Here is a 15,689-nt window from a genome sequence, read left to right on the forward strand (position 1 = left end):
CTAATTTTAGGCTTCAGCAACTCCTTGGACTCCAATGGCACTTTTTATTTTTAGCACCTACACAAGCAACAGGGCGACGTGGTTTCGCTTTCCGCACAACACTTACGTTATAAAAAACCGCCCCCCCACTTCCCCGTCCGGAGCAAAACCAGCAGCAGCGACACAGACTAGACAGCAAAGACAATTCTAAAGCGCACGTGCTTGTGTCCCCTACGCCGCGGTGCCATTAGGGGTCTTGTCCTCGGCTACGTCCCGGGGCTGGTTGGGTGGTGGGATCTTCAGGTCAGAGGGCTCCACGTGCCAGATGTCCCGGGCGTACTCCTTGATGGTGCGGTCGCTGGAGAACTTGCCGGCTGCCGCGATGTTCTTGATGACCATCTTGGTCCAGGCCTTGGGGTTCTGCAAGGAGAATGGTGGGATGGTGAGGCCAGATGCTCATGCCCATGGGTGCCACCTTGGCTGGGAGAGGGGCTTGCAAGCCCTGCAGCAGCACAGCCAGGAGCCTCCTCGCCAGGACCAGGCTGCCCAGAGCGGGTGTGGAGTCTCCTGCTCTGAGACATTCAAACCCCCTGGACCCACCTGTGTGATCTGCTCTGTGACCCTGCGTGAGCAGGGGGGTTGCACTGGGGGATCTGCAGAGGTCCCTTCAACCCCAACCCCTCTGTGATTCTGTGAACCCATCCACGTGCACAGCCCCACAAGACCCCAGCTCCAGAATGGGATGCTGTGTCCCTATCCCAGCTCCCCTGCCTTGTCCCCAGGCTGGCACTCACCAGGTACAGCTCGCTGACCTTCTCCTGGCACTTGACATAAGCCTCGTAGTCTGCAAAAACCTTAAACCTGTAGCAGGAAAGAAAGGAGTGGTCAACAATGGCAGAAATACATAGGTGGGAACAGCAGCAGATGGCGGCTGCAGGTCATGGGGCTTCCTCCAACACAAATGATAGAATCACAGAATCATTTGGGTTGAAAGAGACCCTCAGGATCATCAAGTCCAACCATTAACCCACCCCTGGCACTGCCCCATGTCCTGAGAACCTCATGTCCGTCTGTCCAACCCTCTGGGGATGGTGACTCCAGCACTGCCCTGGGCAGCCTGTTCCAATGCCCCACAGCCCCTTCCAGGAAGAAGTTATTCCCAAAACCCAACTTAAACTTCCCCTGGTGCAACCTGAGGCCTTTTCTTCTTGTCCTGTCACTTGAGAGATGAGAAATGCTTCAGCCAAATTCACCCAACCAAGCCGTGCTCGCACAGAGCCCTGCGGGCCCTCAGGTGCCGTGACACAGGCTGGACGGGTACCCTGGGAGGGCACACCCAGTGTCACCTCACCATGAAAACATTTCCCCATGTGAACGTCCACAACCTTGGCTGCTCAGTGCTCCAGCTCTTGAGATACAGAAAAGCATTTGGTGAGAGCTGCACACCCAAAATGCGCCTTGGCTTTAATGGGGCATGTGAAATGCTGTGTATGGAGTGCTGCATCCAGCTCTGGGTCCTCAGCACAGGACACACATGGACCTGCTGGAGAGGGGCCAGAGGAGCCACAGGAATGACCCGAGGCTGGAACAGCTCTGCTGGGAGGACAGGCTGAGAGAGCTGGGGTGTTCAGCTGGAGAACAGAAGCTCCAGGGAGACCTTATTGTGGCCTCTCCATACTTAAAAGAGGCTGATAAAAAAGATGGGGACAGACTTTTGAGCAGGGCCTGTTGTGATAGGACAAGGGGCGATGGTTTTAAACTAAAGGAGGGAGATTCAGGCTGGACGTGAGGAAGAAATTGTTGCCCCTGAGGGTGGTGAGAGCCTGGCCCAGGTTGGCCAGAGAGGTGGTGGCTGAACCATCCCTGGAGACATCCCAGGCCAGGCTGGACGGGGCTCTGAGCAACCTGAGCTGGTGAAGATGTCCCTGCTCATGGCAGGGGGGGCACTGGATGGGCTTTGAAGATCCCTTTCAACTCAAACCATTCTGTGATTCTACGGAGAGCCTTTTTGGGGCATCAATTGCTGCCCCATGTGTGCAACATCAGTGCCAGAAAATGGGACCTTATCAGCCAGGGAGGCTGCTCTGCACGGGCATGAGGAGTTTGGTGGAAAGACCCACCCCAGGGTATGGATGGCATCCCAGGCCTCACCGGTCATGGTGGAAGAGCATGTTGACCACATCTTTGAAGAGGTCAGGCTCCTCTGGGGAGAAGAAGCCACTCCTAATCTGGTCAACAGCTTGCTTCAACTCGGGGAGCCGGTCGTAGTACTGCTGGGCATTGTACCTGGTGGGAAAGGCTGGATGTGAGATGGTGCTGCTCCAGCTGCCTGTGGTGGCAACCCCCACAGCATCCCCAGCCCTCACCCTTCCCTGTCCAGCTCCGTGACATCCTCCACCCTCATGCCGAAAATGAAGAGGTTTTCCTCTCCAGCCTCCTCGGCCATTTCCACGTTTGCTCCATCCATGGTGCCGATGGTCAGAGCCCCGTTCAGCATGAACTTCATGTTCCCTGTACCCGACGCCTCGGTGCCCGCCGTGGAGATCTGCTCCGACAGGTCAGTAGCTGGGATCACTGCCAACAGAACACATGGACACGAGGGGCTCATGGTGACCAGCTTTAGGTTTACATTGTGCCAAAGGACCTGCTGTCTCATGGTGGTGGAACCAAGGGCTGGTGGAAATCCATGGGGTGAACATTCCCTCCCCACAGTGTGCCCCAGTAGACTTACCTTTCTCTGCCAGCGAGACTCTGTAGTTCTCCAAGAAGATGACCTTCAGCTTGCTCCCCACAACGGGGTCATTGTTCACCATGTGAGCCACAGCGTTAATGAGCTTGATGATCATTTTAGCCATGTGATATCCCGGGGCAGCCTAGGAGGAAAGCCACGGGTGAGCCCGGAGAGCTGGTGCCAGGAGCAGGTGAGGAGCACCCACCAAGGGAAGCATCCACCCAGCGTCGCTCTCATCACCTCACCCAACCCACCTCTTGTGCCACCAAGTGTCTGGGGGGCTTGCATGACCACAGGCAGCGTATGGTTGTGACAGCCCACTCAAAAACTTGGTGCCTTGCTTGGGTTGAAGCCAACAAGTGCTACTCCAGCACATCTTACCTTCACTGACATGGCCCCATCTGCACCCAAAACCTCTGGGGCATTTTCAAGGACTTTCTCCAAAATTTCTGAAACTCCCGACCCATCTTACCTTGCCCCCAATGATCACTGTCCTCGGCACAAACACATTTGCAGGATCCCTCCTGATGCCTGGAGAAGACATCAGTGTGGTGTCACCTTCTGTTTTAGCTACAACCCTGGGGAACAGGGATGCTTGAGCACCCCCAGGGCAGCCTGTCCCCTCGGGGCACATGGTGGCTTACGGTTGTACATGGTGATGATATGCAGGCAGTTCATCAGCTGCCGCTTGTACTCGTGGATCCTCTTGACGTGCACATCAAACATGGAGGAAGGGTTGATCTTCACCTTGTACTCCTTCTCCAGGTACGAGGCGAACTTCACCTTGTTCTCCTGGGTAAGGACAGGGACCATATCAGCCCCCAGCCGGTCCCCCTGTCTGCATCCCCCCTGCCCGCACCCCTCACCTGCTTCACTTTGGCCACCTCGCGGATGAAGAGGTCGTCGTCCACAAAGTCGTGCAGCTTCGTCAGCTGGCTCAGGTCTCGCACATAGTCCTCCCCGATTTTCTGCAATGGGACCACAGGGACATGCTGACCATGGGATGGGGACAGCGACCTCCACAGGGGACGCTGCTCCTGCCCAGCAAAGCTGGCAGTGTTTGGAAAGCCAGAGCAGAGCACGCGGGTGAGATGGAAACAGAGATTGGCCATTTAGAAGATGTAAGCTGTAGAATCATAGGATAGTGTGGGTTGCAGGGACCTTCCCAGCTCCCCCAGTGCCCCCCCTGCCATGAGCAGGGACATCTTCACCAGCTCAGGTTGCTCAGAGCCCCGTCCAGCCTGGCCTGGGATGTCTCCAGGGATGGTTCAGCCACCACCTCTCTGGCCAACCTGGGCCAGGCTCTCACCACCCTCAGGGACAACAATTTCTTCCTCATGTCTGACCTGAATCTCCCTCCTTTAGTTTAAACCATCACCCCTTGTCCTATCACAACAGGCCCTGCTCTAAAGTCTGTCCCCATCTTTCTTATCAGCCTCTTATAAGTATGGAGAGGTCACAATAAGGTCTCCCCGGAGCTTCTCCAGCTGAACACCCCATCTCTCCCAGCCTGTCCTCCCAGCAGAGCTGTTCCAGCCTCGCATCATTTCTGTGGCTGAGGCTGGATCAGTGTCCCCGGGGTCAGGAAGGGTCGGGGGCCAGCACGCTCCCCCACGCCGTTACCTCTGCAATAAGCTCCGCCAGCCCCGGGTTGCAGAGCAGGAGCCAGCGCCGCGGGGTGATGCCGTTGGTCTTGTTCTGAAACTTTTCTGGTTCCAGCTCTGCAAAGTCCTTGAAGCTGTGAGGACAAGCAGGGGACAGCTGCAGGCTCACCCACCCGGCAGCACCACTACTGCCGAGCCGAGGCTGATCCAGCACTGCCTCCCACCCCGCACTTACACTTGAGTCTTGACTATCTCGGAGTGGATCTCGGCCACACCATTGACAGCATGGGAGCCGACAATGCAGAGATGGGCCATGTTGATCCTCTTGGTACCTCCCTCCTCTATCAGGGACATCCTCCGCAGCCTGTCCACGTCATTAGGGAACAGGGATGCGATGTGCTGCCAATGGAGGATGGAGAGGTGGTGAGTGGTGCCGGCAGTTTGGGATGTCCTGCCTGATGGTTCCCGAGGAGGAGGCCACAGCAATGTCACAAATGCGTTTGACGCCAGGCAGAGTGGTGGCTTTTACTCCAGAGTGACGGTGTAAACCCTTCCCCAGCAGGGATGTCTCTCGACACAAGGACCCCCCCAGCCCCTGTGCAGAGGGGTTTGTGGGCACATGCACAGCCAGGCAGGATGTTATGGCCAAAGCCTCGTCCTGCCAGACCAGGAGGCCAAACTACCGTCTCCTTTATACCCCCAACCTCATTCTTCTCCAGGATGAACTGAGCATTTAGGGAGCAAAGAAATGCCAACAGGTAAGTCCCTGGAGCAATAGGTGAATTCTTTAAAATAGCCACCAACTGTGGGATGGAAACAGGCTGGTGGGAATCATAGAATAGACTGGGAGTGAAGGGACCTTCAAAGCTCCTCCAGTGCCCCCCCTGCCATGAGCAGGGACATCTTCACCAGCTCAGGTTGCTCAGAGCCCCGTCCAGCCTGGCCTGGGATGTCTCCAGGGATGGTTCAGCCACCACCTCTCTGGCCAACCTGGGCCAGGCTCTCACCACCCTCAGGGACAACAATTTCTTCCTCATGTCCAGCCTGAATCTTCCTCCTTTAGTTTAAAACCATCACCCTTTGTCCTATCACAACAGGCCCTGCTCAAAAGTCTGACCCCATCTTTTTTATCAGCCTCTTTTAAGTATGGAGAGGCCACAATAAAGTCTCCCCAGAGCTTCTGTTCTCCAGCTGAACACCCCAGCTCTCTCAGCCTGTCCTCCCAGCAGAGCTGTTCCAGCCTCGGGTCATTCCTGTGGCTCCTCTGGCCCCTCTCCAGCAGGTCCATGTGTGTCCTGTGCTGAGGGCTCCAGGCTTCCCTATATACGAACCTCCCAAAATTGCAGCCATAACCACCCAGCCACACACCAAACATCATTGGTTTGTGCATCCCCCTAAGCTCCACGTGTGTCATGCCCATCCCGCTCCTGTGGCACCCCAAGGTACTTACATCCAGGTGCCTCTGGTTGATCTCGTAGATGATCTGGAGGTGTCTGGGGAGCAGTTTCTCCACCAAGTCCACCGGCCAGCGCTCCAGGGCTTCAGGGAGCACCGTGTGGTTGGTGTAGGCGAAGGTTTGCTTGGTGATGTCCCAGGCCTGCCAGGGGGAGAGCCAGTGCTGAGCGGCGATGGTGGGGGACCCATGGGTGGGTGCTGGCACCCACTCGTGGTCCTCGCACAGCAGCATAGCCAAGCTGGGTCCTCCAAGTCTCTCCTGGTTAAACCCAACCTGACCACACTACATCATTCCCAGCTACCAAACCAGTTCCCCAGCTCCTCTGCCATGGGTGGATGGGAGGGCAGGGACAAGCAGAGGGGACCCATGGGCCAGGTCAGGTCACAGAATGTGAGGGGTTGGAAGGGACCTGGAAAGTTCATCCAGTGCAATCCCCCCATGGAGCAGGAACAACCAGATGAGGTTACACAGGAAGGTGTCCAGGTGGGTTGGAATGTCTGCACAGAAGGAGACTCCACAACCCCCTGGGCAGCCTGGGCCAGGCTCTGACACCCTCACCAGGAACAAGTTTCTTCTCAAATTTAAGTGGAACCTCCTGTGTTCCAGTTTGAACCCATTGCCCCTTGTCCTACCATCGGTTGTCACCCAGAAGAGCCTGGCTCCATCCTCCTGACACTCACCCTTTCCATATTGATCCCCAGGAATGAGTCCCCCCTCAGTGTCCTCTTGTCCAGCTCCAGAGCCCCAGCTCCCTCAGCCTTTCCTCACACGGGAGATGCTCCACTCCCTGCAGCATCTTGGTGGCTGCGCTGGACTCTCTCCAGCAGTTCCCTGTCCTGCTGGAACTGAGGGGCCACAACTGGACACAAGATTCCAGATGTGGTCTCCCCAGGGCAGAGCAGAGGGGCAGGAGAACCTCTCTGACCTACTGACCACCCCCTTCTAACCCACCCCAGGTACCATTGGCTTCCTGGCCACAAGGGCCCAGTGCTGGCTCATGGTCACCCTGCTGTCGCCCAGGACCCATGTCTCTCCCACCTTGTTCCATGGCAGCTTCTCGATGTCTACAAAAATCCTCATCAGCTCAGGGATGGCCATGGCAGGGTGCGTGTCGTTCAGCTGGATGGCGACCTGCGAGGAGAGCAGGGGTGGCACATGGGGACATGTAGAGGACACACAGAGATCCCATTGCCCAAGTCAGCTGGGCACAAACACCCACGGAGGGTCCACCAAACCTCTCCAGCCCTGGATGTGCATCTGGGAGGTGCTCAAATGAGCTCCAAGGCACATGTCAGAGCAACCCTGGCTCATACCTGGTCGGGGAAGGAATCAAACACAGTTCGGACACTCTCCGTGCTCCCGAATTTGGATGCTTTGAAGCGGCGTATGATGTCCTGGAGGGTGGCAGCCACGACAAAGTACTCCTGCTTCAGCCGCAGCTCCTTCCCCTCGAAGAACTGTTGAGCAGAAGAGCAGAATGCTGCAGAATCGCACTGTTCTGTTCTGGCACGGCTGCACACGAGGCTTCCCACCACACAGGGACCCACACGCACACATGTCCACCCCACAGCACGGTGTGAGCCCCCGGTGCTTCCCCTAGCACTAGTGAGGAAGGAATTGTTGTCCCTGAGGGTGGTGAGAGCCTGGCCCAGGTTGGCCAGAGAGGTGGTGGCTGAACCATCCCTGGAGACATCCCAGGCCAGGCTGGACGGGGCTCTGAGCAACCTGAGCTGGTGCAGATGTCCCCGCTCATGGCACGGGTGGGATTAGATGAGGTTTGAAGGTCCCTTCAACCCAAACTCTTCTGTAATTCTATCCTCTCTCTTTTCAGATTTCAGCACAGGAGCTTTGAGATGTGTTGAGACAGAGGTTTAAACGTCCCCTGAGCATCATCAAAGTTTGTTCTCCCTGGTTTGAAACTTTTGGCCACAAATTTTGGGCGATGGAAAGGCAATCCACAGGGGTTGTAACACCTCAGAGCTCTTTCTAAGATGAGAAATAAAAGCACCATTCATGCAGCACAAAACATCAACCCGCTGGTCTGCTAGAGAGGATCTGCATAAGGCATCCTCACCACCCCAGCTGTGGTGCCCCCAGCTTCCCTCACCAGCTGGGAAGGCTGGGGTAGGATTAAATTGGGAAAAAACCCCATCAGGACCCCCCAAAACAGGCTGCAGGGCAAGGAGAGCTGCCCTTCACCCCCTTTCCCTGCTCCACACATTGTTTTGTGCCCGGGAAGGGCTGTACATCCCACCACATCTCCGTGCGGCACAGCAAGAACACCCGCAGCGAGGTGTCAGGATGCAAAAGGCAATTAGAGGCTCAACGTCCAGTCCAGGGCTATAAGGGACTGGCAGGAAAACCCCAGCAGTGTTCATCGGTTTGCCCTCATGTTAATTGTTGACACTCGAGGGATATTTCTGCAGCAGGACGTGCTCATCCTCGCCCCCTTCCCTAACTGTGCTGAGCTCAGATTTGCACAGGAACGGACTCACGCGTGCTGCAGCTGGCGAGAGGTGCAGTCCTCAGCCAAGCACTACAGACGGCTGAAACACAACTAAAAACATCTCTGCAACGTCCTGGTGAAAGGGGCTGCTCCGCAATCTCTACCCATCCTTAAAACTGGGACACCCCCCATCCCGACTCACGTTGTCATTGGGATAGAGGACACGGGATATGTTCTCCGCCAGGTTCCTGTCCAGCACGGCCTGGATGTAGTCTCCAACGTTAACTGGGGAGGAGCAGAGGGATAAGGTGGGTGTGGGACCCCCCTGTGCCCCATCCCCATGTGTCCCCCCCACAAGCAGCCACTTACAGTCCCGCAGGTTGAAGTCATTGGGTGCCCGAGCTGACCACAGGCGCATGGTGTTGACTGTGTTGTTCATGTACCCGGGCACAGGGGTATCGTAGGGCAGCGCCAGCACCACCTAGGACATCAGAGCCAGGCTGTGTCCCCAGCTGGTGTCCCCCTGTCCCCTGGAGCCCATCCACAGGCCCTCCCAGGGCGATATGCATGGGGACATGCTTGGTAGCCCCCAGCCTTGGGGACACCGTGGCTCTCCTGGGTCTGCACAGTGGCTGGCCAGAAGAACTCAGGGGATGGAGGGGATGAAGAGGAGGGTCAGGAGAAGCTTAACTTAAGCCACAATACCGAGGCGTGCATTGTACACAGACCCGCTAGAGGTGCTTTTGGGTATTTTGGGGGTTGGAGCAGCAAAACCTGTCGCCATTCCCACATCCATCTCCTCCCCAGTTTGCTACACTGCTGCCTTTTCCACCCCAGTGAAGCAGCCTCACCAGTGCAACCCCCCCTGGCTGGGATGGAGGACCCAGGAGAGCCAGCGACAGCCACCTGGGTGACGGGACAAGCCATGCAAGGGGGGTTCCTCACACACACTGGTCCTACCTGGGTGTCCACCCACTTGGTGCCGGTGGCTGTGTGCTCCACTCGGCCATAGAAGTGCACAGGCAGCATGTACTCGGGACGGGCTTTCTCCCAGGGGTTGCCGTGCCGGAGCCAGTCGTCGGCTTCTTCCACCTGCCAAGAGGGAGCGAGAGCGGTGACAGGGCCACCCAGCGCTGGGGACACCTCCATGGGTTGTGCCACGTGGAGGATGGCTGGGAAAGGCTCTGGAAAAGGGGATGCTGGACATGAGGAAGAAATTGTTGGTCCTGAGGGTGGTGGGAGCCTGGCCCAGGTTGACCAGAGAGGTGGTGGCTGAACCATCCCTGGAGACATCCCAGGCCAGGCTGGACGGGGCTCTGAGCAACCTGAGCTGGTGAAGATGTCCCTGCTCATGGCAGGGCAGGCACTGGGGGAGCTGGGAAGGTCCCTTCAACCCAAACCCTTCTGTGATTCTATGCTTTGGAGTCTGTCTGCCCCAAACCCAGGTTTTGGCACTGCAGGGTGAGCCCAGAGTGAGGGCTTTGCCAGAACACCCCGAACCCCAGCGTCTCCCTGCCAGAAGGTTGATGAATGAGGATGAGGAGGTGGGGATGAAGAGCAATGCTTCTCTTGGTGCACCACTAACACTGCCGTGCTGCAGCTGAGGTGCCATTAATATCTTAATTGGGTTTTTGATCTCAGCCTGCAAGCTGGCTAATCAAGGGGGCTCATTCCTACCTCAGCAGGGTTGATACAAGGGACAGCCTGGGTTAGATGTCACCTTTGGCACAGCCAGGCCAGGTGTCAGGGACATTACACAAGGACCAGGGGGAAAAAGTCCCATTAGGATGCAGCAGACAGGGAACAGTGCCAAGGAGGAAAGGTCTGCACTTGCTGGCTTTTTGGGGAGTGCTTGCAGGGTCCCCCTGGGTATTCAGGGTTGTCTCCCACCAGGGGTTTTACATACACACACACATTTTCCACGGATTTTCCAGAACAGCCTCTTCCACCTTCTGATGTTGAACCCAAGCGTGGAGCAGCACAGCCGGGCTGGGGGGGCTGGATCTGGTGTCTCTGCATTTCCCCACATCATCCCAATACCACCTCAGCGAAACCATCCGCACCCACCGGGAGCAGCGACACGACTTGTGCACCCTCGTCTGCTCCGTACAGCCACGGGGCAGCTCCCGCGGTGCTGCTGGCCCTGAGCGGGACACGCTGCGGGAGGAAACTCCCAGGGAGAGCATCCCGCTAGCCCCGGCTCGGAGGGAAGGATGGCACGCTGACGACTTGCAGCTTTCTGCTAATTAGCAGGGCGCTCCCCTCCACGCCGCTGCACCGAGCCGCTAACGAGCTCGACTGGGAACGGTGACACTGGGCTGATCCCAGCCTGGAGCCAGCGGGATGAAAAACGAGCTTCCCCGCCACAGGGAGGGATGCTGAGTGCTTGCACTGGTTTAAGAAGTTAAACTGGTTCGAGAAAACATCTGACGAGTTTTAAATATCACAGCACCGGCTCTGCCTCCAGCAGGCTCCAAGCTAAGGGAGAGTCCGCACACCCTGATCTTGTCCTGATCTTGGCTGGGCTCGGGGTTTTGGTGGTGCTGGGGGACAGTGAGGGCCACACGTCTCCATCCTTACCTGCCACCCATCCCGGATCTTCTGGTTGAAGATGCCGTACTCGTAGCGGATGCCGTAGCCATAGGCTGCCAGCCCCAGCGTTGCCATTGAGTCGAGGAAGCAGGCTGCCGGGAGAGAGGAGAGCCGTGAGCTTGTCCTTGTCCCCATGGAGAGCCGAGGGCCACAAGCAGCCACCCCGCAGGGACATGAGCCAGCGCCAGCAGCCGCCACTCGCCCTCTGGCCACCCAGAGCCTTTCTGTGCACAGAGAGGCTGGAGCAATAAACCCCACCCAGGTTTAGGATGCAAAGGCCCCAGGGCTGTGACCCACCAGCCTCATGAGGTTCAACAAGGGCACATGCAAGATCCTGCACGTGGGTGGGGGAAACCCCTGGTATGAAGCCAGGCAGGGATGAAGGGATGGAGAGCAGCCCTGTGGAAAAGGACTTCGGGTACTGAGGGGTGAAAGATGGGACATGAGCTGGCAACGTGCGCTTGCAGCCCAGAAGCCAATTGTATCTCGGGCTGTATCCCCAGCCCTATGGGCAGCAGGTGGAGGGAGGTGATTCTGCCCCCCTGCCCCGCTCTGGTGAGACCCCCCTGCAGTGCTGGGCCAGCTCTGGGTTCTCAGCACAGGACACACATGGACCTGCTGGAGAGGGGCCAGAGGAGCCACAGGAATGACCCGAGGCTGGAACAGCTCTGCTGGGAGGACAGGCTGAGAGAGTTGGGGTGTTCAGCTGGAGAAGAGAAACTCCGGGGAGACCTTAGTGTGGCCCTTCTGTGCTTAAAAGGGGCTGATAAGAAAGATGGGGACAGACTTCTGAGCAGGGCCTGTTGCAACAGGACAAGGGGTGATGGTTTTAAACTAAAGGAGGGAGATTCAGGCTGGACATGAGGAAGAAATTGTTGTCCCTGAGGGTGGTGAGAGCCTGGCCCAGGTTGGCCAGAGAGGTGGTGGCTGAACCATCCCTGGAGACATCCCAGGCCAGGCTGGACGGGGCTCTGAGCACCCTGAGCTGGTGCAGATGTCCCTGCTCATGGCAGGGGGGGCACTGGGGGAGCTGGGAAGGTCCATTCCAACCCAAACTGTTCAGTGACGCTCCCTAGACAGTAAGACCATTTTTTGGGGGCTCACTCACCAGCCAACCTGCCGAGACCACCATTCCCGAGACCAGCATCCTCCTCGATCTCCTCCAGCTCTTCCATGTCCAGCCCGAGCTGCAGATCAGAAGGAGAAGGTGATGGGCTGGCAGCTCTCGGGGTGCCCAGCCCTGCGGAAGGGTGACACTGCTGACACGCACCCCTGGGTACTGCCCTGCGCCCAGCACCGCTGTGCCCCCTCACAGCTGGGCTCCAGGAGGGACAGAATGGCACCACAGCCTGTAAGAGCCATCCCTGCAGCTGGGACACAGGGATTCCTACCCAAAGCGGTCCCTCTGTCCCTTCACACTGTGGCAAGGACCCGCTCTGGTGTTCAAGTCACTCCACCAGCCTTTGCAAAGGACACACTTGACCTTGACCTTGCAGTGGACAAGCCCCTGGGGGTGGGGGGCACCCAGCCATAACCAGGGTGCTGCTCTTGTGGCCTCAGACATTTCGGGCAGGTCTCCAGGGATCATTCCCTCCCTCCACATCCCAGCCCCACGGGGACAGGCACCTGCTCCCCCAGCACCCCGTCCCCCTGGGGCGCCACCTGGGTGCCCGTCCTCCGGCTCCAGGCATTGCCCTTTAACAGAGACACACACGGAAGCAGCTGCACCACTTTTACAAGGAAATATGAACTTTTCAGCCTGGATGCTGTATGACAAAGAGGTTTTGCCTATGCAAAGCCCCTTATGCAGCACAGCAGGAAGACGGTGCCTTGCCAGGGCTGAGCCACCTTTTCTCATGGGCAACTCTCGGTCCAATGTCCTCTTGATATTCCATGGTCACAGCGAGCAGGGACAACCCCAGCCCACAGACAGCCCTGCGGGAGGGCCAGATCCTGCACCCCCCATGTGTAAGTGGGCAGCACCTTCTCCCAAACTAGCCACGCCATTGTTTTGCAGCACTGCACTGTACAGCTCTAAACCTCAGCAGCAGCCCTGAATGCCTACAGAAATATCCTAAGCGATTTCTATTATGCCAACTATCTTATTTTAGAAATGTTTGGCCTTTATGTCCGGGAGGCTCAGCGGACGCAGGAAGGAGGATTTTTCCTCTAGAGCTTTACATGCCATCTCTGCAAACGAGATTTCCAAATAAGCTCATGCTTTCTGTTTCCCCGGCCACCCGCACGCAGCACCCCAGGCTCTTCGCACCCTCACCCTGGCTGAGCTGCCGCCCTCGGTGCAAGGTCAGCAGATAAAATAACCTAAAAATAAGTTCTTCTCTTCTGAATGCATTTGCTCAAAAGCCACTCTGGCTGTTGTGCAACCACCCCGGCCACATAAAACGGTGTTGGTCACAGGGGGTGTGAGTGAATGGTGGAGGGAAAAGGAGTCACCCAAAAACCTTTGATAACACGAGTGCCACACGGTGCCAGTGCCACCCTGGGGTTGAGTTAGACCCAGATTTGATTCCCCTCTGCTATTGATTATAGCTATTAGTGGCCTCATACATACAAACATGAGCTTCCTTGCAGCTTATGGGCTTGATTGTCCATCTGAGCAGTGCTCAGCAGCGCCGTGCCGCATCCTGCGGCACTCGGTCACCGGTTTGGGCAGCCCCCATCAGGCTGCAGATCCCACCTGTGGCCCCAGGTCTTTCGAGAAAAGCTCTTGGAGCAGCATTTATCCATGAAGGATGCTCAGGGAGCAGTTTGCAGCCAGTGCACTAAAACATGGGCATTCCAGGAGCTGGCGAGCACTGAGTGTCCCCAGTCTGGGTCCACACTGACCCCCGGGGATGCTCACCTGGTAGACGGCTTCATCGCAGGCGTTCTGCAGCCCCAGGTTGATCATGGTGTTTTGTAGTGTCCGCCCCATGTAAAACTCCAGGGAGAGATAATAAATCCTCTGAAAGAGAAAACCACCCCCAGTCACCTTCCCCAGGGCCAGAGGAGGCTCCCCTGGACCCCAGAAGCCCAACTCCCAACAGAGCAGGGTGATTTGCACTGGGAATCTGGGGGTGCTCGGAGGCCCCGAGGTGGCCGTGTCCTGCAGCCCCAGCCCCGCTCTCCTCCCGCTGCGATTTCCCAAGCGGGGATCAGAGCAACGCCGAGGCGGTTTTGTTTGGACAAGCCCCAGAGCGCTGTCCGAGAGCAGCGACAGCTCCGGGTGGTCCCCTGAGCACGCTGGTGGCCACGCCGGTACAAAGTCAAACTTCAAAAAAGGAGACATTTCCTAACATCGCTCGGAGCTGCAAAGCAACAGGAAAACCGAGCAAGCTGCCATGGGGCTGGGCGCATGTGACAGCGGCGGGGACACGAGTTTCCTCTGCCGTCCCCAGGGTTGGGACCACGGCACACTGTCACCTCCCCGCTCTGCAATGGCGGGTGCAGGATGCAGCCGGTAAGACGGAGGCTTGTGTAAGCCGCCCCTCGGCGTCAGCACCGCAGGTTTTAAGGAAGGATTTAGGCCGGAGGAAGTCGCTGACTTGATATGTTTCCCCGGGACCTGTGCGGGGTTGGGCTGGGATGTACTGGGCACGATTGATCAGGGCTTAGTGGTTTGGTCCCAGCAGAGCTGGAGGCAGCAACGCCGGGCAGACGCCACAGCAAAACCCCCAAATTCAAGTCCTGCAAGAGGCTCATCTTTTTTTCTCACCCCTACACAACACGAGGGGGGTTGAGCTCTCAGGGGCTGGCACGGTCCCAGCAAGGTGTTTGCGGGGCCAAATTGGAACCGACAGGGCCGTCCAGGTGTCGGGGGGGATTACTGCTTAATCCCCCAGCACCCTGAGCCCCGCGCAAGCAACAGGACAGAAACTCCTGCACAGCCCAGATCTTTCACCCTCAGGGTCGCTGTGGCGCAGATTAGGCTTGTGCCTATTTTAAACCAGGCTTGCTCACAGCTGCCTTCGGGTTCGTTTAAGCCTTTTCAATTAATTCTCCCTAGAAGGCTTTGCAGCTGCTTGGGGCAGACCGCACCCACGCCAGCGCTGCGGGACAACAAACCCTGTTCCCATGCCCTGCACCCAGCACCGGGCCAAACCGTGCTCTGTTTGTTTTGCAAAGCAAAGGACAGTGGCCTCGCTTGTTAAAGTCCAGTCCCGACACTCGGCAAAAATAAGGAAATACCCCTAAACACAAGAAAAAGCGGCCCCCTTCTTTTCTATATTCCCACAACGGGAAGATTTGCACCCAAGGGGTTGTGATGGTTGAACAAATTCCCACCCTGGCCATGATGCAGGAGCCAAGTTGGGGAAGCAAAGGGGGGGTTCCCACCACCCTCCACCCCTCGCCCTGCAAAGAGGGGTCCACCCCAGCAAAGGGGGGTCCCCCCGAGCATCCCTTCGCTCCCACCTTGGGGTCCTTCTCGTAGTAGTACTGCTGGGTGCGGATCCAGCGCCCCACCAGGTGGTCCCGCACCGTGTGGGCCAGGGCGAAGTAGTAGTCGCGGGGGGTGGCCACATTGCGGTCCTTGACCAGGGTGAAGTGGAGGTGCCGGTTGAAGCCCCGTTTCAGCTCGGCCACGCTCTCGGCTCCCACGATCCCGCGGATGCTGATCTGCTTTCGCCGCTCCTGGTCCGACAGCGGACGCGACATCTCGGCGGGGCTGCGGGGACACGGAGCGGTGGCGGCACCGCCACGGCGGGGCTGCGGGGACACGGGGCTGGGCACCGGTGAGCGGGTTCCGTCTCCGCCCCCGGCTCTGGCACCGCCCCGGGGAGGGGACGGGGATGGGCTGAGCCGCCACGGGCCGCCCACGCGTGGGGCGGGAGCGGAGCCCTGTGGGGGTGCCCCGGGGAGGGGAACGCGGGGACCGCCACC

At 57.9% G+C, this 15,689-nt stretch overlaps 1 protein-coding gene across 1 annotated transcript; it reads right to left on the minus strand.

Annotated features, from left to right (window-relative positions):
* Nucleotides 1-210: 210 nt before the first annotated feature.
* Nucleotides 211-15,464, minus strand: PYGL (glycogen phosphorylase L; the record flags this gene model as incomplete). Its single annotated transcript, XM_080345483.1, has 20 exons — nucleotides 211-399; nucleotides 774-840; nucleotides 2,131-2,265; nucleotides 2,346-2,553; nucleotides 2,711-2,852; nucleotides 3,183-3,241; nucleotides 3,355-3,502; nucleotides 3,577-3,678; nucleotides 4,334-4,448; nucleotides 4,550-4,713; nucleotides 5,765-5,911; nucleotides 6,809-6,901; nucleotides 7,084-7,227; nucleotides 8,419-8,501; nucleotides 8,586-8,697; nucleotides 9,177-9,308; nucleotides 10,797-10,900; nucleotides 11,917-11,995; nucleotides 13,672-13,773; nucleotides 15,222-15,464. The coding sequence occupies 20 exons, from the start codon at nucleotides 15,462-15,464 to the stop codon at nucleotides 211-213; spliced, it is 2,568 nt and encodes an 855-aa protein (XP_080201609.1).
* Between the last annotated feature and the right edge of the window lie 225 nt (nucleotides 15,465-15,689).

This window comes from Nesoenas mayeri, assembly GCF_963082525.1.
Source record: "Nesoenas mayeri genome assembly, chromosome: 5".
Taxonomy (NCBI): domain Eukaryota; kingdom Metazoa; phylum Chordata; class Aves; order Columbiformes; family Columbidae; genus Nesoenas; species Nesoenas mayeri.